This window comes from Calonectris borealis, chromosome 1, assembly GCF_964195595.1.
Source record: "Calonectris borealis chromosome 1, bCalBor7.hap1.2, whole genome shotgun sequence".
NCBI lineage: Eukaryota > Metazoa > Chordata > Aves > Procellariiformes > Procellariidae > Calonectris > Calonectris borealis.
In genome coordinates, this window is record NC_134312.1 from 60338070 (window position 1) to 60358671 (window position 20602).

At 43.0% G+C, this 20602-nt stretch overlaps 1 protein-coding gene across 6 annotated transcripts; it reads right to left on the minus strand.

Annotated features, from left to right (window-relative positions):
• Positions 1–44: 44 nt before the first annotated feature.
• Positions 45–16114, minus strand: FBXO7 (F-box protein 7). 6 transcript variants are annotated; one of them, XR_012674532.1, is made up of 10 exons: positions 15836–16114; positions 14012–14309; positions 12153–12380; positions 10614–10755; positions 9311–9394; positions 8121–8213; positions 6975–7151; positions 6248–6285; positions 432–552; positions 45–182 (listed from the first exon to the last, which is right to left on the minus strand). XR_012674532.1 is itself a non-coding variant. In XM_075156507.1 (10 exons), exons 1-9 carry the CDS (start codon positions 15955–15957, stop codon positions 5465–5467), a joined length of 1587 nt encoding a protein of 528 aa, XP_075012608.1. In that variant the 5' UTR covers positions 15958–16114; the 3' UTR covers positions 2975–3633; positions 5447–5464. The 6 variants fall into 6 exon arrangements, 5 of the variants coding, with proteins under 5 accessions (XP_075012630.1, XP_075012608.1, XP_075012599.1 ...); XM_075156507.1 differs by lacking the exons at positions 45–182; positions 432–552 and adding exons at positions 2975–3633; positions 5447–5869; XM_075156498.1 differs by lacking the exons at positions 45–182; positions 432–552 and adding exons at positions 3285–3372; positions 5447–5869.
• Between the last annotated feature and the right edge of the window lie 4488 nt (positions 16115–20602).

The following is a 20602-nucleotide window of genomic DNA, read 5'->3' on the forward strand; positions in this document are numbered from 1 at the left end:
CACTTTTCAGAGCAAAACTACATTCACGTTAAATACCATACCAGACATCAGTAAGCGCCAAAGATCACATAAGCAGGTCATCCAGATGGACCGCTGGTTTGTTCCAGATCACTCGGCTCGTAGCAGATAAAACGTCCATTTCATGCCTTGTATTTATGTCCCCTGCACGTGATTCCTGAGTTCTGAGAGAAAAATGTCATGTTCTAACCCTGTAGCCTTAGCTCAAAAATAACCTGAGAAATGGGCCTTCCAAGCAAAAAACAACTTCTTCCCCTGCCCCTGGAAACACCAGAGTTCACGTTCACAGTTCACATGAATTCCAGACAAAACCCAGCTAAACTCCAAGCACTTTGGTGACTTGGTCACATCTGGCTAAGTATGTCCCCCAGGAACATGCTTAATTAATAGCAGAGCTGATGAAGTGCACATACTTGTGTGCTGAGTGTTCCATAATACCAAATGGACAGAGAGATGGAGTGAAATCCTGTCTCCCTCCTTGAACTTCCATTGACTTCACCAGGGTGAGTGCAAAATGAATGCAAGGTGACAAACCTGCAATAGAACAGGAAAACTATTACAAGATGAGCTGGGGTCCATCCAGAGACACGAAGCCATGGGAGGGCATGTATGGGATTGCCCCAAGCAGGTAATGATCAGTATTAGTCCTCCCCGACCACCCCCAAAAATTATTCTTCCAGAGAAGAGAGAGATGGATCTTTGCCAGGTGTGCTTTTCCTCTAAGGCTGCAATGCAGAATGAAGCTCTGTGTGAGCACATACACTAGAACTGGGACATGGCAAAAAACACGAATGACACAAGCTACATTCACGACTGAAAAAAACATCTTGGGTAAATCAGTGTATCTATGGCTATTTCTACCAGCTGAGAACCTATCCCTTGCACTGTGCTAGTTCTATTCATCACGCACCTACTGCGGGCGCCAGTCCTCATCCCATCTCCTCAACTTTTCTTCAAGATTTGCCAAGTACTTCAGTCACAAACCGTGCATACAGCTTCACGGCCAGACTTTTGGCTTCGTGCTTCACAACTTCACCTTGATGACACTTGGGAATGCCTAGGGAGGCAGGGAGGTCAGCAAGTTAAGCCAATAGCACAAATCTTTGCTGTCACTTAAACATGGAGACCCCCAAAGCAGCAAAAGCAACAGCAGCATCTGCCATCTTATGATCTTACAATTCACTGGTGGGAATAAAGCCAAACAAGCAATTCCTTCCTGCATAGCACCTGTAATGAACATCTAAATCCAATGCAGTCATCTGGACCTTGTATGACCTACCCCCTGAGTAGGCCTTTACACATATAATGGCTTTTGTGACCTGTGCACTTTCAGACAAGTAACAGCATAGCTTTTCCAGGTTGGAAGGCTCTTGAGAGACTCGTCTGCATCAATGATTTATACCTCAAGTTCAGTATTATAGAACCACCCTATTCCCAGATGATTTCCTCCCCCCCCCCAGTTCTGTGTTGTCCTTCCAGGTTTGCTAAGCAGTTTACTATGTAGCATCATAAATACATGTCATTGTCTGAGAAAAAAAAACAGACCCTGCTGTTTTGCAGTCTCCAGGAGCAATAAAAGAGTGACAAATGGCCTTGAGCAAGCACTGTCCCACTGGCAAGAACAATAGCAGATTAACAGGCTCCACTATATGGAGAGGAGGTAATACAACCCTGGTGGGAGAGGATTTCCTTCTATAACACTTCCCTCAGCATGGTTTATGCCTTTCCCTTCTAAATGGTCACCAGAGATGCACAGACAAAAATAGAAGTTTACTGCCAGAATCCTCAATTGCTCTATCCCCTGAATCTTTTTATGTCTCTCTTACCAACACAACCTATACTAAAAATAAGTAACTAGTGACTGGCATGGCATGGCCCCGTAAATCGACCCCAGTTCATCACTGAAACCACAATGGCTGGATCATTTGCTGATGCTGCATTTGAACACAGCAGGGCTGTCCTCCAACGGACCACGGAAACAGGATAGCACTGTTGACTTGATACCCAGCAGTGACTCAGATCTCTTCATTTGCCTGCAGCTCCCAGCTGTCATCTTTCAAGGGACAAGCAAACAGAATGGCATCTCCCCTCCTCCTAGCTCCAGCTTGTAAAAGCAACAGGCACTCTCAGCTTAACTTGGTTACTCCTATAGTTCCTGAAAAGTATCTTCAGTTCTATCCACAGAAGTGCTTTAATGAAAACACTGAGTTGATTTCCTAAGTTAAAATGATGAAACTCTATATGTGTCCTATAAATATTCCAACAATACACTTCAATCGACAACTATGATGCTCACATACTAGATGTTGTGGCTAGCAGGAGATTCACAAATGCATCATCATATATTCAGGTTATCCACTTTGATGCAGGGTTTCTATTCCAAAATCCCTACAATCTAACAAAGCAAGAGAGAGAGGGAATACAAGGTGTATATTCTCCATTTTACGAATGGGGAACTCAGGTATACCCAAGAGGTATTTAAGTATCTAAATCTAACAGCTGGATTTAGTGGCAGTAAGAAGGCAACAGAAAAGTTTGCGAATAGAAGTTACATTTAAATCACAGGGCAGGCATGCCCCACACCATGCCTTGGGATCTTTCTCACACAGCTGTGGAAACTGAGCACCTGGTCAGAGCTTCCCTTTTGTCCTGCATGCTTTAATTTTCTTCAAATGGAAGCCAGGAAAGAAACATGAATAGATTTGTGTGTTTGGATCCAGCCCAGGAAGGAGCTGGGACACAGCTAAGACACCCACTCATATCCACCACCTGGAAAATCAATTTACTTTTTTCTGTTTATATACAGACCGAGAAACATCATGACTTTCTTGTATTATCTAGGTGTGGTATTTCAAGAGGAATGTCACTTATGTTCCCATGCAACTAGAAGTCTCGTATAAAGCTAAGGTTCAGAAGAATAGCGGTCCTGCTCCAATAACTGCCGCAGTATTTTTGCCTCTTCCACTAATCACAGGCAGGTACACAAAACCTTACACCCTGCATATGACCCAGTTACTTCATCTGGTTGGCTTAAGTTTCATTAATAACATAAAACAATAAATAGAAAAGCCAAGGACAATAGTTCCTTGTTTCCAAGTGACTTAGTAGCAACCCTAACAGTGCTGGATACACATGAACAGTACAGGTAAAAAATGCCCATCTTCAGGCATTTCACCTTTTGTGATTTCTCTTCTATAGAGTTTGCAAACGGCGATGACACTCATACCTGACTTAGGAGCTGGCAAATAAACAAAAGTTTTCAAATATTTCCTCTGTTTTGTCTTCTAATTTTATACTGTTGGTCCCAAAAACGAAGAAAGGGAAGGAATATCTTCAAGTCACTTAGTGGTGTATCTGTAAAAAGGCTGAATTCATTTCTTCAAAAACAAACATTCAAATGACAAAATCAAGGATAAAAAGATGCTGTGGCATCAGCCAAGCAGAAGTAGGACGAGGTTGTCTTCGTGGCAGAGAGGGTCCAACTCCAGAGCAGCATGGGGCATGCCAGCAGAGCAAGCAACATGACTGTCATCCAGGCGCTGGCAATGTGAGTACCACTGGCGCCACAAAATTAACGTATCTCACACACACAGAGATCATTGTTCCCAGAAATAGCTTGAAAAAAGTAAAAAGAGTAAGTTACAAATTATTTTATCAATTAAAGCTGTATAACCTTATCTGAATATTATGCATGCATTTCTGAAGCACTCATCACAGGGACAAAATGGTGCAAGACCAACGCAGCGTAGATTTCCCTTTTCCTTTTTGGAAATATAAAGTCAATGGAATATAAAGAACCACTAAGCTCTAAGAGGCCTGACTATACACTGCAGTGAAAACTCTGTTGGAACACGGCAATTCAACAACTACAGGCAAATGTTAAAAATTAAGGCTGATCTTGGTATTGAAGGGAAACCACTGTCCCCCCATTCTATAAACACATACTCTTAGGTGTTTAACCATGGCAGGATTTGCACTGGTATGCCGTTGCTGTGAAGTATGAAAGGGAAGAAAGAAGAAATACAACTTTTGACAGCAAAATAAAGTATCATATTTTACTTCCACTGGAGTTAATGGCAAAACATCCTGACCCTACTGAAGTCAACTGGTTTTATACAAAACAAGAAGATGAATCACGTATTACTGATTAAATAACTTGTATTTAATAGGAAACATTATTCCATTTCCACTGTTGAAATTTCAAAAAGATTTTAGAAAATAATAACAGCTGTCACGACAGTCATCAGTACCATTTACATTTACAGAAACACTGAGATCAATCCATCTTAAAAAAATACGTAAGAAATGAAAAGTTCTAGCAAAGTTTAGTCATTCCTGTCTTCCTTTAATTGAGCTCCAGCATCAGCCTGCAGAACTCATCAAGAGACTTTAACAGTGCTCTCTTGTTAGTTGCTCATTAGTTAATAAGACAACACTTGAAAGGTGCTCATAACATGCTACAACACATTTCCTCTTGGCAAGATATATTCTAATACTTAAGTAATGGAATTAAATGAAATTTACTGCAGTAAAGTGAGAATTCATCTGCTTCTGCTGTGATCCCATTTCCACTGCAACCAGGTCAACCTATGTAATTCCTTAAGTAAGTTAAGCAGGAGGAAAGATTTATTTTTGCACCAGTTTTGGGTCACACACAGTAAATGCAGCCATGTACTACAGCTCCTTATTTATAAAGTCAAGCAGAAAGACAAAAGTTTTGCTGCTGGTTCTTTGTAAAATTGCTCTGCTTCTGTTCAGACTTCTGAGCTGCACTGTAGCATGACTCTACTCAGTTGTTTGTAAAATGAATTGATTTGTGTTCTAATATTTCCATTGTAAAGAAAATCCCTTCCCTGTATTCTTTGTGTATTAAGTAACAATACAAAAATGCTTTTTACCTAATAAAACATTAAAGGAAAAAGGAAATGTCGTCTTTGAAAATTTCTACGAACTCACATCTACCATAACAGTGGTAGCATCCTGTTCTATACGGAACACAGTAGATTTTTTTGTTAATAAAGATTATTAGCCAGGTAGATTTGAAACAACATCATTCTTCCTGGCAATTTAATAAAACTCTTCAAATAAGACAGACAAGTATAGGGTTTGTATTTAAAGTGCTCTTTATCTGATGCAGCAAATATTTGGCCAGTATCCTTCTGGTCTCTAAGTAGCACTTCACAGATGATTAAGGGCGAGGAGCAGGGGGAAGCAGAACAAACTGTTCTAAGTTGTAGCTCTTCATGAAACAGACCTTAGTGCCAGGTGGTACAGTACTACCAGAGCATAAAACAAACCCAGCCTTTGCAGCTGAAACATTACCATGCACACATGCTCTTGCCACAATCTGAAGAGAAGGCAGATGTTAGTGCCTGGGATTTGCAATCTCCTGCAGTTAGAAAGCAAGCTCAGGGACTAGAAAACTCACTGAAGGAAAAAGCAGCAATCAAATGAACGCACGGCGAATGTCCATGGGGCGGCCCCGGCTGGGTCTAGGTGGAAACCTGTCATTGGGACCAGCTCGTCCTGGAAGTGTAGGGTTTGCTCCAGGCAAGGAACCAATTGGGTCAAAAGGTGGTCTGAATGGAGGAAACTGGCCCGGTGCTTCTCCTGGGCCAGGAATGAGTGAGTTAATTGGGTCTCCAACATATGGGAGTGTTGGTCTCTCATCATATTCTCCGCCAATGATCATTGGGGGATAGATTGGGTTTGATGGAAATGGGTTGGGAGGAAAAGGATTAGGATAGAATGGGTTGGGATGAAAGGGGATTGGATGAGGTGTAGGGGGCAGAAACATCATGTGCCTCCATCTCAGGGCCTCCTTCTTCTGTTTCAACTTTTTCTTGTATAGCTGCAGACAGAAAAAAAGGCATTTCAAAGCTCTGTAAGTGCTCTGTGTTCCAGCTTCAGCAATTGCATTCAGTTCTGCACCACTTCTCAGAAAAGCACTCCTCACCAGTCTCAAAACCCAGAACAGCAACTCCTCTGCCGGCCAAAGACCAAACACAGCGTCTCTGGAAGACCCCTAACCCACAATCTGGGCATATATCATTTAACTTGTTGATACTGTTTTCTCCTACTCTGACCAAATTTAACATGTCTACACAGAACACCACACTTTTAAACTCAAATTTAACTCAAAGTTACGGCCTCCTAAAGTCTATGTTTCACCCTCCAATTAGCCCGTGGTGACTAATCTCAGAGAGATTATATAAAAAAAGCCACATACTTCTTTCCAGTCTGTGTCACGAGGCCTTGCAATAGGATCTACAAAGAGAAGCAAAAAATTAAGAAGAGCAATCTGTTTTATTTTTAAGTAGCATTCATGCCACAGATGCCCACAGTTTTGTCAGAACTTGCAGAAGAATCGAGATGAAAAGCACACTTTTGGTCAATACATTTTTCATAAAGATAATGCGTCTTAAAAAATATAAAGCTCCAGGACCATTCAATAGGTAATCTACTTGCACACCCATTCTACGTAAAGCAGCATCTCCAAAAGTTACTGCATATGTAGAGAAATGCCAGAAACACTGTCCCCATCTCTGACTTCTGACAGCACTCCCCTTCATCACCTTATTTCTTCAATCTCTTGTGAGAAATTATAGCAGGAATATCTCTTCCCTCCACTTCCTAATATCTGCAGTAGCCAGTACACCAAGGTAGCCAGAAAAACAGATGAAAACACGGAAATCCTGCACCACGCAATGGGAAGAACTATGTGGTCCATCAGTAATGGCTCAGCAGATTGTCATTAGTTTCACAGCAGAAAACTGTGCATCCACCTGAATTACACCAGACCAACTGTACTGGTTTGCATCACAAATTACTGCATTTACTCACAGTGTTTAAAAATCAGAAGTGGTTGCTTGAGGAGCCTCTTATCAAAATCTGTCAGACCTAATCCCTCTGTTCACAGGAGAATGTAATTAGAAAAAAACATGCCTCTACATTACCTCGGAAATCTCGCAGATACATAAACCTCCACAGAAGCTGGTCGTTTGAAGCTGTGTAAAGATCACGGCAAACAGCAGAAAGAGAGATGAGTGAACGGACATCCAGAAGTCTGAAAATCCGAAGCTTGAGCTCAAGAGGAAGGACCACTAACCCAAACACATCTGGCAAGTTCAGAGCTACAAAGTGAAGAAAATAGAAGCATTACCTAAGTGGTGCAGAGTTTACTCTATCTCTAAAGACCCTAAAAGAAAGAAAGGACATTATGATCTTTCCCTTAAATCATTTCCTTTTGATGCCTGAGTTACACCACTTTTCTCGGAAAGTACTGTGACGTGACTTCTTATAAAACAGATCTCTTGCAACTCTAAGTATATTTCAGAGTGCGTAAAATAGAGCACATGGCACTTTATACTGACCACTATTGGCCACTGTAAGCCTAAGAAACATTCCACACACCTAACTATGTTTATAGGCTACAGAACAAAGGAATAGGTAAAGAAAAAAAGACCTGCCCAATTTCATAAGCCCACAAAAAACACATTAAATACAGAGCACATGCTTCACATAAAACCTTCCCGCACTGAAGTCTAGCGGGAATTCTATTGAATAGTTCTCAAAATACAAAGCTGAGACCTTTTATGGCAATACCTATGCAGAGAAAGCCTGGCTTCCTACTGCTCCACAAACACCAGCTTGGGTTACTTCCTACCATTCTTTCCAAGTCCTCAATGACCAGTTACTGAGGAGATCATTCCTGGGGTTAGACTTCCAAATATGATGCTATATAAATTTTTCTGCTTTGACAAAGAAATGGATCAAAACTACAGAACTACTGCCACAAAATTATTGTGGTATGATTTTCTCATCACTAAGTGTGGAAAACAGCCACTCCACTTCAGTCTCTTAAGTGAGACTAGAGCAATCAAAAATTAAAACCAGGAAATTATCATTATATTACCATTTTCTGAGATACAAAGATTAATATAATTTCTTTAGAATGTATAAATTTCTTTATGCTTACTCTTTATACACCCATCACTGAACAGCTGTTTCTAATACTTTTCCTTCAAGGCTTTAGATAAGACCCCCTTCCTTCCATCCTCAGAAATGAAGTACCATCTCCAGTTGTAAATATTTTCTCTCACCTTGCCGGGCAGCAGCCAGAAGAGAGTAAACCAGCTGGTCTTTAAAGAGACGGGATAATTTCTGAAGATCTTTGTAAACACCTGCAACCTTTTCTATCAAAGAGGAGAGGTAAAAAACTTAACTTCAGGAGGTTATAATGCAAAACTTATATAAGAGCAGAAGAATTATGGTTTTCTTATAAGCAGAACTGTAATCTGCTTGTAATCTTGATGGGAGCAGCTCTGCAGCTAGAGTGTAACAATCATGCAACAAGTAATTCATCGACAAACTACAGACCAGTTCCATGGTCAGGCTAGGCTTTCCTTCAGCCTTAAAAAGCACCATTAAGAGAAATACTTGAGTTCTTCAGAAACAAACTGACTCTCACGCTCTCAGAGCTTCGTTTGTCAGATTTCAAAGTTCATGCGTAACATGCACCTATGTTGTAAATGCTTGCAATATTCATTTTTCTGACAGGAATGTTTTTTCATGCTGTTCTCTAAAGAAACAGGAGCCAGGAGACTCTACCATTATATCGGACACATTTCAGTGCTCAGTTATTCTAAAGCCTTTCGACTAGACTTGTACGTCAGCTACCGAGGACACAGTGCAGAACACAGTCAGCCTCAACTGCCAACAAAGAATTTCATACATACTTCAGAGAACAAAAGGCTAGTCAGGTCTGTGCTCACAAGGGTCCACATCTATCTGCCCTTCTCTCCTCACCCACCTTAGTTTTCCCTCTAATTTTGGCATTCTGGAGAGAGCTAGACGGTCAGCCCATGTTTTCTGACAAAAAGAATATAACGGTGCCGCAACAAGAGTGTTGGTACCATCAGCCTCTGAAGTCCTGAACTGCCAGGCAGAAAGGGGGTGTAATCCAGCATTGCTGCCCCAGAGATTCACATATATGCTTAGGACCTCATAAATAACAGGCATATGGGCCAAAAGATAACTCGGGCTTTGCACGGTTCTTTCCTTGCATAGTTAATCCAATAAATTCAAATTTTTCTACAGCAAAATGTGAGTAAATGGCTACGCTCTGAATTCCTTTTACCACAGAGTTATGACTCACCTAAATGGTAACCACATTTTTATTCGTTTTTGCTATTCTTTACCTACTTGGTCCTCTACTGAAGTATATCCTTACTCACTGTGTGACTTCCTTAGTTTTCAGTTTACTACTATGAATATCATAGCTCAATCATACCTGGATCCTGAAAGCAAACGAAGGATGCTGGCAATAGCTGTATTCTCTTAACACCTTTAATCTCTTTGTTGATTTTTAATGTTGCTGCAAATGTAAGGGGGGGGGGGGAAAAAAAGACATTTCAGAATTTAACACACATTGAGAGATGACAAAGATCACTTCACTACTGCCTTACACTTCGGAGATGTTTTACTTTCCTCCCTTACTAGATTCCCTCAAGGAAAATACACAACTATAGCAAGCAGCTAGACAAATAAAAATTTCAGAAAAATAAAATGGAACTTAAAATAGCAGGGAATAAACAAAGATCTTGGTGACAGAAACCAAGCATTGCCTTCAACAATTCTATCACATGGAAAGATATTTAACACAGCTAAAAGAGGTACACAGTGAGCCATTATTATGACCCAGTCATTAAAGAAATATTAACTAGAGAAAGACTCAACAAGCTTACTATATGAACGCTATACGCATGGTAGTTATAACACTGTCCTAAATCTAAGCTTAACCTGACTTGGTTAAAACATTTGATCAAAATGTGTACACATTCTGAAAAAACATACGTGCTTACACAAATTCGCATAGTCAGTTACAAGTTTTACAAATAAACATAAAAATTTTAAATCAAAGCTATCTTGAAATTACAATCAAGTCCCAATTTAATATTGGTTCTGCAAAAATGTGGAATTGCTCAAATGCTAAATAAAATACGAAAGAAAAAAAAAAAAAAAACGAAACAAAAAGACAGACAAAAAACCTCCCCAAAACCACCAAATGATATGGAAGTTGCTTCAAAAAATTAGACTTCCCTAAATTTTCTGGACTGAATAGCTTAAGCTAAACACAATTTTTGAGACCACAGTTAAACTGTTAGTGTGCTACAGGAAAGATTAAACATTAAAGCTAAAGAATACATAGTCTGGAAGTTGTTTATAAGTCTTGCAAAGAACATGAGACAAGACAAAATATTGTAGCTGGAGCAAATCTACTTCTTTTAATGTTTAGCAATGTATACCAAAGTTCCTATGAAATGAGACAAGAAACAGCTTTCTACAACATTGCAATGAAAAGGCCAGCTGAATCCCCTGATCTGTTACGATAAGAGGAAGAGAAACAGTTAACACGGAGACAGAAAATGCCATGAATATTCAGCATCAGGAAGGAGCATCTCTTGCACCTCAGCAACCTGGATAATCAAGGTGCAGTTCTGAACAGAGTGCACAAAGCACATTTAAGTTTTCTCTTGCTAAACAATGGTGATATTTAGCAATGTGCATCCAGGAGAAAAACTTGACTAACTTACCATTAATAGCAACAAGATCTCCCAAAGGCACACAAGTCAAACCAGCAGAACCTTCTTCGCAAAGGGGATGTGTGTACTGTAGCTTATAAATACCATTCCCTCTCCATTTCTCTGGCATAGACACTGCCTTGGCTTCTGTCCCCTAAAAATACACAGAGATAACACTGCCATACTTTAGCAATGTACCAAGACTAAGGGGTGAAAAAGAGAATTAAAAGTTAGGAACTGCCAGAATGCTGCTTGCAATTCAAATCTTAGTTTAGTCCCAATGCGCACTGTGACACAGACTATAATTGCACGATTATATACTATTTTCCCCAAGACTAACAGCAAATCTAAGGAGAAGTTTAGTATATTCTTGTCCTGTCCCAGTTTCTGACAGGGAAGGTTGTTCAGTGAGCAGACTCACACCTATTTCTTTGAGACATGTACTTCATTCTGTCATTTATTCCAGCATTCTGACAACTTCTGCATGTACGTTAATTTACTGCATGAAAAACATGTTATTGCACCTTTTCTGTGAACTTATGAGGTGTGACAGGGCTTGAAAGAATCCATAGCTTGAAATCCATTCAAAAATCTGAGTGGACTAACAATTTTTCCTTTGAATTTCAGTATGAAAAGGCTCAGATGGAATCCCAGAGGGGAACACAACATAATCACAAGTACAAGTAGACTCTCTCTCTTTCCTCTTAAATCTGCACAGCAATCATCTTCCCTACTTCCAAGCCTACTGATTGACATAAACAAACTTTCTTCTCAGTGGCAAATGTATTCTTCAGATAGTATCTCAGGCTACAGGCATGCAATTAACTTAGATTTATTAAACTGGTATTGGTCAACCAGACATGTAAACTGACCTCCTACATGAGCTTAGTTAGCCTCACCGCAAGAAAAAACATGAGAATTTAAACACCACCTCTGAGAGCAAATCTTTTTTTGCAACTTTAGCCACATACTAGTAAACATACAATGCAAACCTGAAAATCTAAAGGGAAAAGGTGAATTCATACATTGTACAGAGGTACTGCCGTAGGTGCTCGACTACGAGGTAGATACCTCTGTAGGTTAGTGGAACCAAAGCCTAACTGAATTCAGTTGAAGTTAATACAGAATTGGAGACAATGTTTTGTCAGACCTAAGCCTTGTTAACCACCATCTGAACAGGATACCATTGAGATGATACTAATACTTAAGGCAGCGCTTCAAAGAAGTGCTATAATCTCTGCACATCTACACAAGCTCATCAGTATAAAGCAGAAACAGGAGGTTATCAGCTGGGCCCCAGTGAGGCTGAGGACTGAGAGAAACACGGGGACAGGCCTCTTCTCTCACACCAAAAAGTGGCTCTAGTCTTTAGCCTTAAGGCTTACCGGTCAGGCAATTTAGAGAAGCTGATATTTCAGCAGCCCCTGCTGCTGACTGACATATACAAAGCCAGAAGAGGATCTTCAGATGCATCTTGTATCACACATTCCCACGATACTCCACAGCTTTCTCATACTGACCAAGAAATTTCCTGATTGGTTGTGCACCTACCTGAGGTACATAGCCGGTCTCCATCATGAGAAGATGTACTAGAACGATCAAGGCATCGGTGGCACTGGTACACTCAGCAGAAAGGTAGAGCATCTCTAAGGAATGTGGTATTTCACCATCAGCAGCTTCACTGCACAGCATGGGTTCAGAGGGATAGGAACCTGTACCTTCTTCCAGGTCAACATCTTCTGGGACTAATCCAGAAGGAAATTCTAGGCTGGATCCTGCCTTCAAGGGAAAGCAAAATATACCTTCATTCAGAAAATTACACCTATATATACACCAATATTATTCGTGTTGTTCCAGTCCTCACAGGCACCAAGTCTACTGTGCTGATTTCTCATTCAAATTTTACAGATTCACTACATCTCCATTTTCTAGCATCCCAGCTGGAGACTGGGATTATACACATAGCCTCTGTATTTTTTGATATTCATAATGCAAGCCCTTCATAAAAGGGTCTGTCATTTGATTGCATATGCTACTCGAAGACAAAGTGATAATATATTAAACCTTCATCAGAATTTTCACAACATACACAGGAATAATTTACTGACTGTAGTACCAGTAATACCAGTAGTATTTATTTAAATATAGCCAACATGCATGGCAAGTAACCAGAATGATAACTTGGACTGCTTAGAAACACAATAGGTCTAAATAGCTGGAAAAAAAAAATCATCAATGGAGTATATCTACCAACACTCGAGGAGCACTGTGGTTTTATTGTGGCTTCCTTTCTTCTACCAAAATCACACCATACTATTACGTTAACTGATAAAACTACCCACAGACACATTAAAAAAAAAAAAAAAAAAGTCGTGAATGAAAACTACAAGCAGATTTACCTAAGGTAAGAGTCACGAAAGGGAAAAAAAAAGTCTAATAGAGCTGTAGCTACTTCTCCCCCACATCCATGCCCAATGGCACAAGACACCCTTATGTTTGCAGGAGGCTGGCATGGCCATCCACCCACAGAATTTCCCTTCTCTCATTAACAGCAATGGACATAACCCCCGTTAAACACAGATTTTCAGACTTCTAGAGCTCTTCTACGACGACACTTAGTTGCTTAGAAATTTTCCTGCCATCTTTCACCACAATTTTGAAGGAAGATGTGAGAATCTTTCTAGAGCAGACAGGATCATATAACAAGATAGACCGTGGCCCTAGGCTGTACTTGCAGAGTCTCCTCTAGGGAGACCATTCACCGCAGGACCCAGCAGTTGGTGGGAACAGTTATCGGCTTAACTATTGTATGTACTGTCACATGGGAAACAAATCACTGAGTAATATGAAAAAATGTGCCTATTAGCTGCATGAAGCATACAGGCTCATACAGATGTACACCTACGAAGCATGAGGCAGGAGCTATCTCAGCAACACAACCTCTATGCACAGGACAGACAGGTGCCTCTATGGCAGGCCATCTGAATCACAGGGAACTCTTATAACCCATTAGAAAGGAATCATGCACTCATCTTGGGAGTGGTGTTTCTGACAGGCGGTGCCTGTTGCATTTGTTCAGTACCTAGAATCAGTTCCCTCGAGAAGACAGCACTGAGGCAGGTAAGAAACATACTCCTAACTTCCTTATGGAAAGTGCATGTTCCAGCAAAAACATTAAATCCTGTAAAAATGTCAGACTGAAACATCTCAGTCTCTGAACTAGCTTCTGTGTCACAGTTAATATACAATGAATAGAGACAAATTCCCATCCAAATAACTGGCTATATATCAGACAAGTATAAGGAGCCAAATATTCTGAAAAGATTCTCTACTATATAGTACAGCAACTGACATAAGAAGATACCTTCTTTTTTGCCTTGTGTTGTCCAGGGCAATTCTCATGTACTTACCCTCTCGTCACTCTTTTGAACTTCCACCTGAGCGTTCTGGTTGTCAGATTGCTCATTCTGCCCTTCTTCTTTTGGACTGTTGGCCTGACTTTCGTTGGGGATCAAGGTGGACGGCTCATGACCATTCTCAAGTGAGGGAGGAGTAGAAGGCGGAGGAGGTAGGTTGGGTTGTCCATCTGCTTCTTCTAGTAATAAGCATATCAAATCACCAGAAACAATCCCATATGAAGCTAAGGTCTTCTGATCTTCTGTGAGAGCATCTTTTCTGTTTAATGTTATTGAAAACTCAGTATCAGAACTGCAAAATAGAAAAAAAAAAAAGGAAACATGGCTGGCTGCACCTGGGTAACTGCACACAGAGGTATAGTTAGAAATGCAGACTGCATACTACAATAGTACTATGCCGTGGGTTTTAATCCATTAATAATTAGCTATACATCAAAGGAAGGGTGAGGAAAAAATATGGTATGAAATTATTTTCCCCATGTTTCTCTCCAAGTATGTTTTAAGCAGCTGTAGCTGCTTGGCAGGTATAACTTCATTTACAGTAATTGCTCATAAAACAGTTATGAAGGAAAGCAAAGGAATTAGAAGACATCACACCTAGCAAAACAAGCTTTAAATAAACTACTGGCTGAGATTATTTAAAAACAAGATAGTGTTGCAGACTCAACCATCTCGCTCTCTGATTAAGTAAAACATTCATTTCAAAAGGTCAGCAGCTGCCCTGCAGCATGCTAGCTGCAAATGAGGGTAATAAGAAAAAATAAAAAACCAAACAGAAATGCAACTGGTTAGCACGGAAGCAGCTATCCCTTAACAGCTATAAAACACACCCACTGTGCCAAGACAAGCAGTAACTTCACATTTCTCCTGCCCATACTGCTATGCAGCACACTCAGTGCTATCAAATGTAGCTATCACCAGTGAAGCATTAGTACATCGTAACTAATTAAAGGCTTGTGAATCCAAACCCTTTAGCCACCATCAGAAAATGAGCCCCTTCTGTAGGTATTTCTTAAACTGATTTTGCAGACTTGACTCTCCTATAAAGGCTGCCATGAGTTCTTCATAGATGAAACGTTTATGAAATTTAAACCCAGAGATACTCCAAGGAGGCTGCAAAACTACAAAACTGACACCCTACGGCCATTTTCGTAACGTAAAGGCCACACGGAACTTTAAGTCAGCTCTGACTGAGCTGCCATCCCTACCTCACAGCTGACCACTTCCCACAGTAACTTTTACTTTCCTGCTCTGTAGCGAACAGCCGGGAAGCAAAACTCGTCAACAGCTGCGGCGACCCGCCGCCCCACCGCCGGTGCTGCCGCAGGGCCTGCGGGAAGGAGCCCAGCAGCCGGCGTGACCGAGCGCCGCAGGAGCTTCGGCAACCCGCCCTCGGGAACCGGGTAAAACCTCCAGGCCGCCAATCTCTCAATCCCCGCCGTGAGGTGTTACCCAGCCCCCGGGCGGAGCCCCGGTGCCCCCCTGCCCGGCCGCGAGATACCGCACACGGACCTAGCAACCACCGCGCCTTCACACCGCCGGCCTCGCCCCCGGCCGCTCTGCCCCCTCCTCCCGCCGCCCGCCGCCTGGCTAGCGGAGGAGCTGCGCAGCCCCGGCCCTGGCCCCGGCACCGCCCGCCCCGCAGGGGGCAGCAGCGCCGCCGCCGGGAGGTGGGTGGGGGAGGCGGGCCGGGCCGGGCCGGGCCGGGCCGCCCCTCCCCCCGCACCGCGTGGTACGGCCCCGCCGGCCCAAGCCCTGCGTGCGCGCGGCCGCCCCTCTTCCCCCCCCTCCCCCGCGATGGTTCGCTCCGCACGTTACCTGTATCCCCAGGCGGGCAGCAGGCCCCGGCGCAGCTGCGCGCGCAGCTCCCCCAGCGTTGGCTCCGCCCCCTGCACCTCCAGCGGCGCCGTTCGCTTCTGCACCCGCACGCGAAGCTTCATGGCGGCGGCGGCGGGTCTCCGCTCCCGCCTCGCGCCCCGAGCGGGCCCCGCCGGGTCGCGGCGATGGTGACGGTGGCGGCGGGGAGCGGGCGCAAGGGCTGCCGGGGCGTGTCGTTGTTTTGGTTGGCGCGGCACCGCCTCAGCCCGCTCGGCACCGCCCCCCCCGCTCGGCACCGCCCCCCCCGCTCGGCACCGCCCCCCCCGCTCGGCACCGCCCCCCCCGCTCGGCACCGCCCCCCCCGCTCGGCACCGCCCCCCCCGCTCGGCACCGCTCCCCCGGGCCCGAGGCGGTCTCCCAGCGGGCCGCCGGCCGCGCGCCCGATCGATGCCTCGGCGTGCCACGTCGTGGCCTGCGCGACGGCCCTGCCCGGCCGCGATCGATGATTGGGCGTTCGGGCTGCACCCGCGCATGCGCCGGAAGGAGTCTCACACCACACACCCCACACCCCGCCGCCAGTCCGCGGGGTTGCCGGTGGGCGGCCGCGGCGGCCGTTGCTTCTGTTCGCCTCCGTTGAGGTAGCTTTGCTGGTGTTGTTCAGCAGTGGATTATCCCCCTCAACGGTTTATCCCCGCCGGGCCTGGAAAGCGATAAGCCAGTGGCGGGAGTGGTTTCAGCCCGCTGGCTGCCTGCCGGCGCGCTGGGCCGCTTTTCTCTTTTCCCTCCGTCAGTGTAATACCGGTTTAGATGTTACTCTAAACCAAAATGCCAAGGAGAGCCTGTTGGTGGCTGGGCGTTAAACTCTGGGCGAAGATCATGGAAACGGGCGTAGGGGAAGGGCTGAAGGAGGATGATGCCCCCAGAGCGCTTTGGTTTATAAAGGAGCGCGTTTTTTTAAGGCAGGCTATTGAGTTGTCATCTCGGAGGTAATGTTTTAACGCCTGCAGTCAGACAGTCTCACTGAAAATATTAAGTGTCACAAACTTCAGTTTACTGGCTTTAGTTGCCCTTCATCTGTCATACTTGAAAAAAAGGTTCCTCCCCACACCTTAGATCTTCTCAAAAAGTATACTCGGCTTCATCTAGAAATACACACTTTGCAGAAGTGTAATGTCAATGGGGGAAAAATGTAAAAGGCACAATTTATTCAAGTTTTTACTTTTTTAATTACATTAAACTTCAGAGAACAGTGAATTCAGAGGTAACTTTTGAACAATCTTATTCTCAGATTATCTCGTTTTTCCTTGTAACGATAAAATTTTACTTACATTTCTCCACACAAGGAATAATAAGAGAAATATGAGGTGCAGGAAAATCGGGGTACTTTCCAGGAATATAATGCTAAAATAACAATAAGTGAAGAACTTGAAAGACGTAGCTACCACCAAGTACAACTGCTTATTATGGCACTATTCACATCGCTTAACCCTGTATTTATAGGAACAGCCTGCCTGTGCCCTTTCAGCACTTATGGGGCCAGTCAGAAAACTTCAAAAATTCTGTTCTGGGCTATGGGCGAAATCTCCTTTATGCCATCTGAACATGGCCATCCAACCCCAGTAAATGTGGTTGCTAAATTTCACTTCACTTTAGAGTTTGCTGTCAAATACATCTAAAGCTCAAGGACAACCATCATCTGGTTTCAACATGTCAATAAATTTCTCAGTGGAAAGGAGAGGCTAGTATTGATGAAGGTGATAAAAGGAACAGCAAAGAGACTACTGAAATGGAAGCTCATTGAACAATCAAAGAGCTGATGCTCATGACAATCAGCTGCTCATAACAATCAGCTGTTACATACTGGGCCCTCAACTGTGAGTGTTAAAAGCGATTTCCTGAGAAGCTTGTGGTGCCCTTTGCCACTACTCCAGTTTGAGAAGTGTTTATGCAGTTGTCATCAAATGGGGCCACGTTGTGGATGAATCCAGAAGGGCAGGTTGCTGCAGCAGCGGGGGATGAGATTGGAAGGAACAGGTGAGGAGGGATCAAGAGCACGGTGCCTGTCAGAAACTCTGTTTTCCTCTCTCTTGAACAGGGTTGAATCCAAAGTGAGTCATGCTGCTTCCTCGACATCCTGACCATTTTCCATTGGCCATGGACGCCCTGCTTTGTTTTGTCCTTCATTTTTTATCCTGTCCCAGCCATCTCCTGTGTTCCCACTGGCTCCAGGGTAGCTTAGTCTGCGCTCTTCAGAAAGAGAGGAGGAGGCTTCCCTAGTATGAGAAATATTCATGTTGTGATGTTTCCAGCAGAGGCACCATTTCAGTAGCTTGCACAAGCTAAAGTAATTGTGTGAAGTAAGACGGTTCAGTTTCTCAGGAGCTGGCTGTAGTATTCATCAGGTAACCAGCTACACCGGTTATAAGTGAGCATTTCTCCTGGCAATCTGCTAGCTTTTCCTCTGAATTTTGTGAATCATGCCACAATGTAAGGTTTAGACACATTTTCCACACGCCAGTAAGTATTAAACAGGAAAAGTTCCTAAGAAACAATCATGATGAAAGGCTAAAACATTTTCCACAGCTTTCAAGTTTGTCTGTGCAAATTTCAGATGTCCCCAAAACGCCATCATTTTTCCCTCACACATCACATCTTTCTAAAAGGGCTGTTATTTGATGAGTAATATTTTTCTCCACCATTTTCATTTTGTCTCAGTCTGCAGGCAGGAGACTTCCAATGGCCACGTATGAAGCTGACCTCAGGCTGGGAAAGACACTGTGTCAAAATAGTACAGGAAACCTGTGTGCTTACAAGCTTGAAGAAGTGGTTGTATACAGAAGAATTTTGACTTTCAGCATAGTTCACCCTTTTCAGAAATGGTGGGGTTTTTTAAGTCTAATTCATTAAAATAATATACAATATGGTGACAAAAGAAAGCTCTTTTATCAGTAGCTCAGAATGGTTGTTAAAGACAATGTGGTTTCTCAACTCAAAGTACTTTATTCAGGGTTTTTCTCCTCCACGTGGTCAGTGTAAAACACAAGCAATAGAACCCGTTCCACCAAAGAAGTAAAACCCTGTTGATAGCCCTTGTGGTTTCTCTTGAGAAATTTGAAATGTAATATAGCTGTAGTCCTGTTGACCTGCAGTCAACTTCCCATGGCAGAGGAGAACTATAAAAAGTAAAGGTCTCTCTGGTTCAGTTGCATACCTCGTGGAATTACTTTTTTTTTCCTGAAAGCCAAGTGTAGTAACAAAGCTGTGAGCCAGTGGAACTTTTCCATTATTTTTCTTTCTGTATTTGCCACTACAAAGAGTGTATTTTATAATACATATAAATAAATATATATGTGTATATATTAACCCTTATGATACTGATATTTTGAATTACTAGGGTCACACTGAAAGATGTCAGAGATGGTGGAATGAGAAGGAGAAGGGTATGAAGGCTGGAGTATCATCAGGAGATCTGTGAAAGTCTGAAGTACCATTTTAAGTGTGCCATTGGGGAGGAGGTTCAAATCAAAGCCAGTGGAAAAAACCTCCTAACTTCTTGCAGCTTGATGGTGGTCAACTTTACTCCTAAAAGGTATTTTAAAGCCCTTTATGCTAGTGTTCTATAGCTAATACAATTAGTGGAGCTCTGCTTTACACCGACTCAGGTTGGCTATCTACAGATGACCCGTAAGCAGTGTCTGAAGTTTGCTCACGTGGCTCTTAACTTCTCTGTTTCTGATTAAAATCTTGGTCATATGGAGCAAAGGATCTTTCAGTGGGTTTTCTGGGGTTTGCCAGATTGCTTCAGACCTTTTTAGCCACCACCATGTTTTCCTGGATTTATATATCTCTTTACAGTATTGAATTGCTGAAAGTTGTGTGCAGAGCAAAAATCTTTGAAGTGGCACATCAAAGACAGAGTTTGATGTCTTTGCATTAGCAGACCAAAATCACATTTCTCTGGATGGCAAAAAGAGGCTTCACCCATGGAGGAAGATCCTCAGAAGAAGATTTCCTATGTCTTGTGATGAACCAAAGGGGTCAGGTTTTTCTTAGTGAGATTACTGCATCCACCTTCTAGGAATCTGTGGTGACCTCTTACAGGACTGCAATTTATATAAAACCAGGGTAAGGGCTGCATAGGTTGAGACAGTGCCTCATCCTGCTGTCAGCTCCATGAAAGTAACTGAGTGGTTGTACAAGAGACTAATGGGTGAGCCAAACAACTGGAACAAAAGCAGAGAAGAAAGCTTAGAACAGACCTATGCAAATGATGGACTCACATCTGAATCTGGGCAGATCCCAGACAAATAATGCCTGCTGCATTCCTGTTCAAGGTCTCAGTATTTCTTACTCTTTCCCTGTCTCTTGGGGACCAGCTTAAGAGCACCCTTAGCTGTGAGGTCAGCGTGCAGTGCAGAGCTAGAACAAGAACACTGAGATTTTTTGCTAAATGGACTTTGGTAAAAATGAACTTAATAGTCCTGGCTCAGGTGCTAGAATAGGGCAGTTATGAAGGTCAGCAACATGAACTCAGTGGATCCAAACAGTGGAAAGTGTTTTATTTCCATCAGTTCATCAGACAACTGCCTCCCAACATTTATCCATTGTTAATGGCTTCTATGTAGGCATTGCAGCTATGTTATTTATTTTGCAGCCTGGCACAGATTAGTAAATTCTCTGGCAACTCTACTCCAAGGCTTCAAAAGCCTTTATGAAGGGCATCAGTAGGCAAGCCACGCTCAGGAAAAGCTGTGGTAGCACAGTGCC

What these genes read in the sequence shown, in the direction of transcription:
- FBXO7 (XM_075156507.1), bottom strand. Translation starts at nt 15,957, where the DNA reads ATGAAGCTTCGCGTGCGGGTGCAGAAGCGAACGGCGCCGCTGGAGGTG. An exon ending in CTGCCCGCCTGGGGATACAG is followed by an intron (nt 14,310 to 15,835) that starts GTAACGTGCGGA and finishes TCTATTTTGCAG; the next exon opens with TTCTGATACTGAGTTTTCAA. An exon ending in CGTTTGCTTTCAGGATCCAG is followed by an intron (nt 8,214 to 9,310) that starts GTATGATTGAGC and finishes CCTCTTTGATAG; the next exon opens with AAAAGGTTGCAGGTGTTTAC.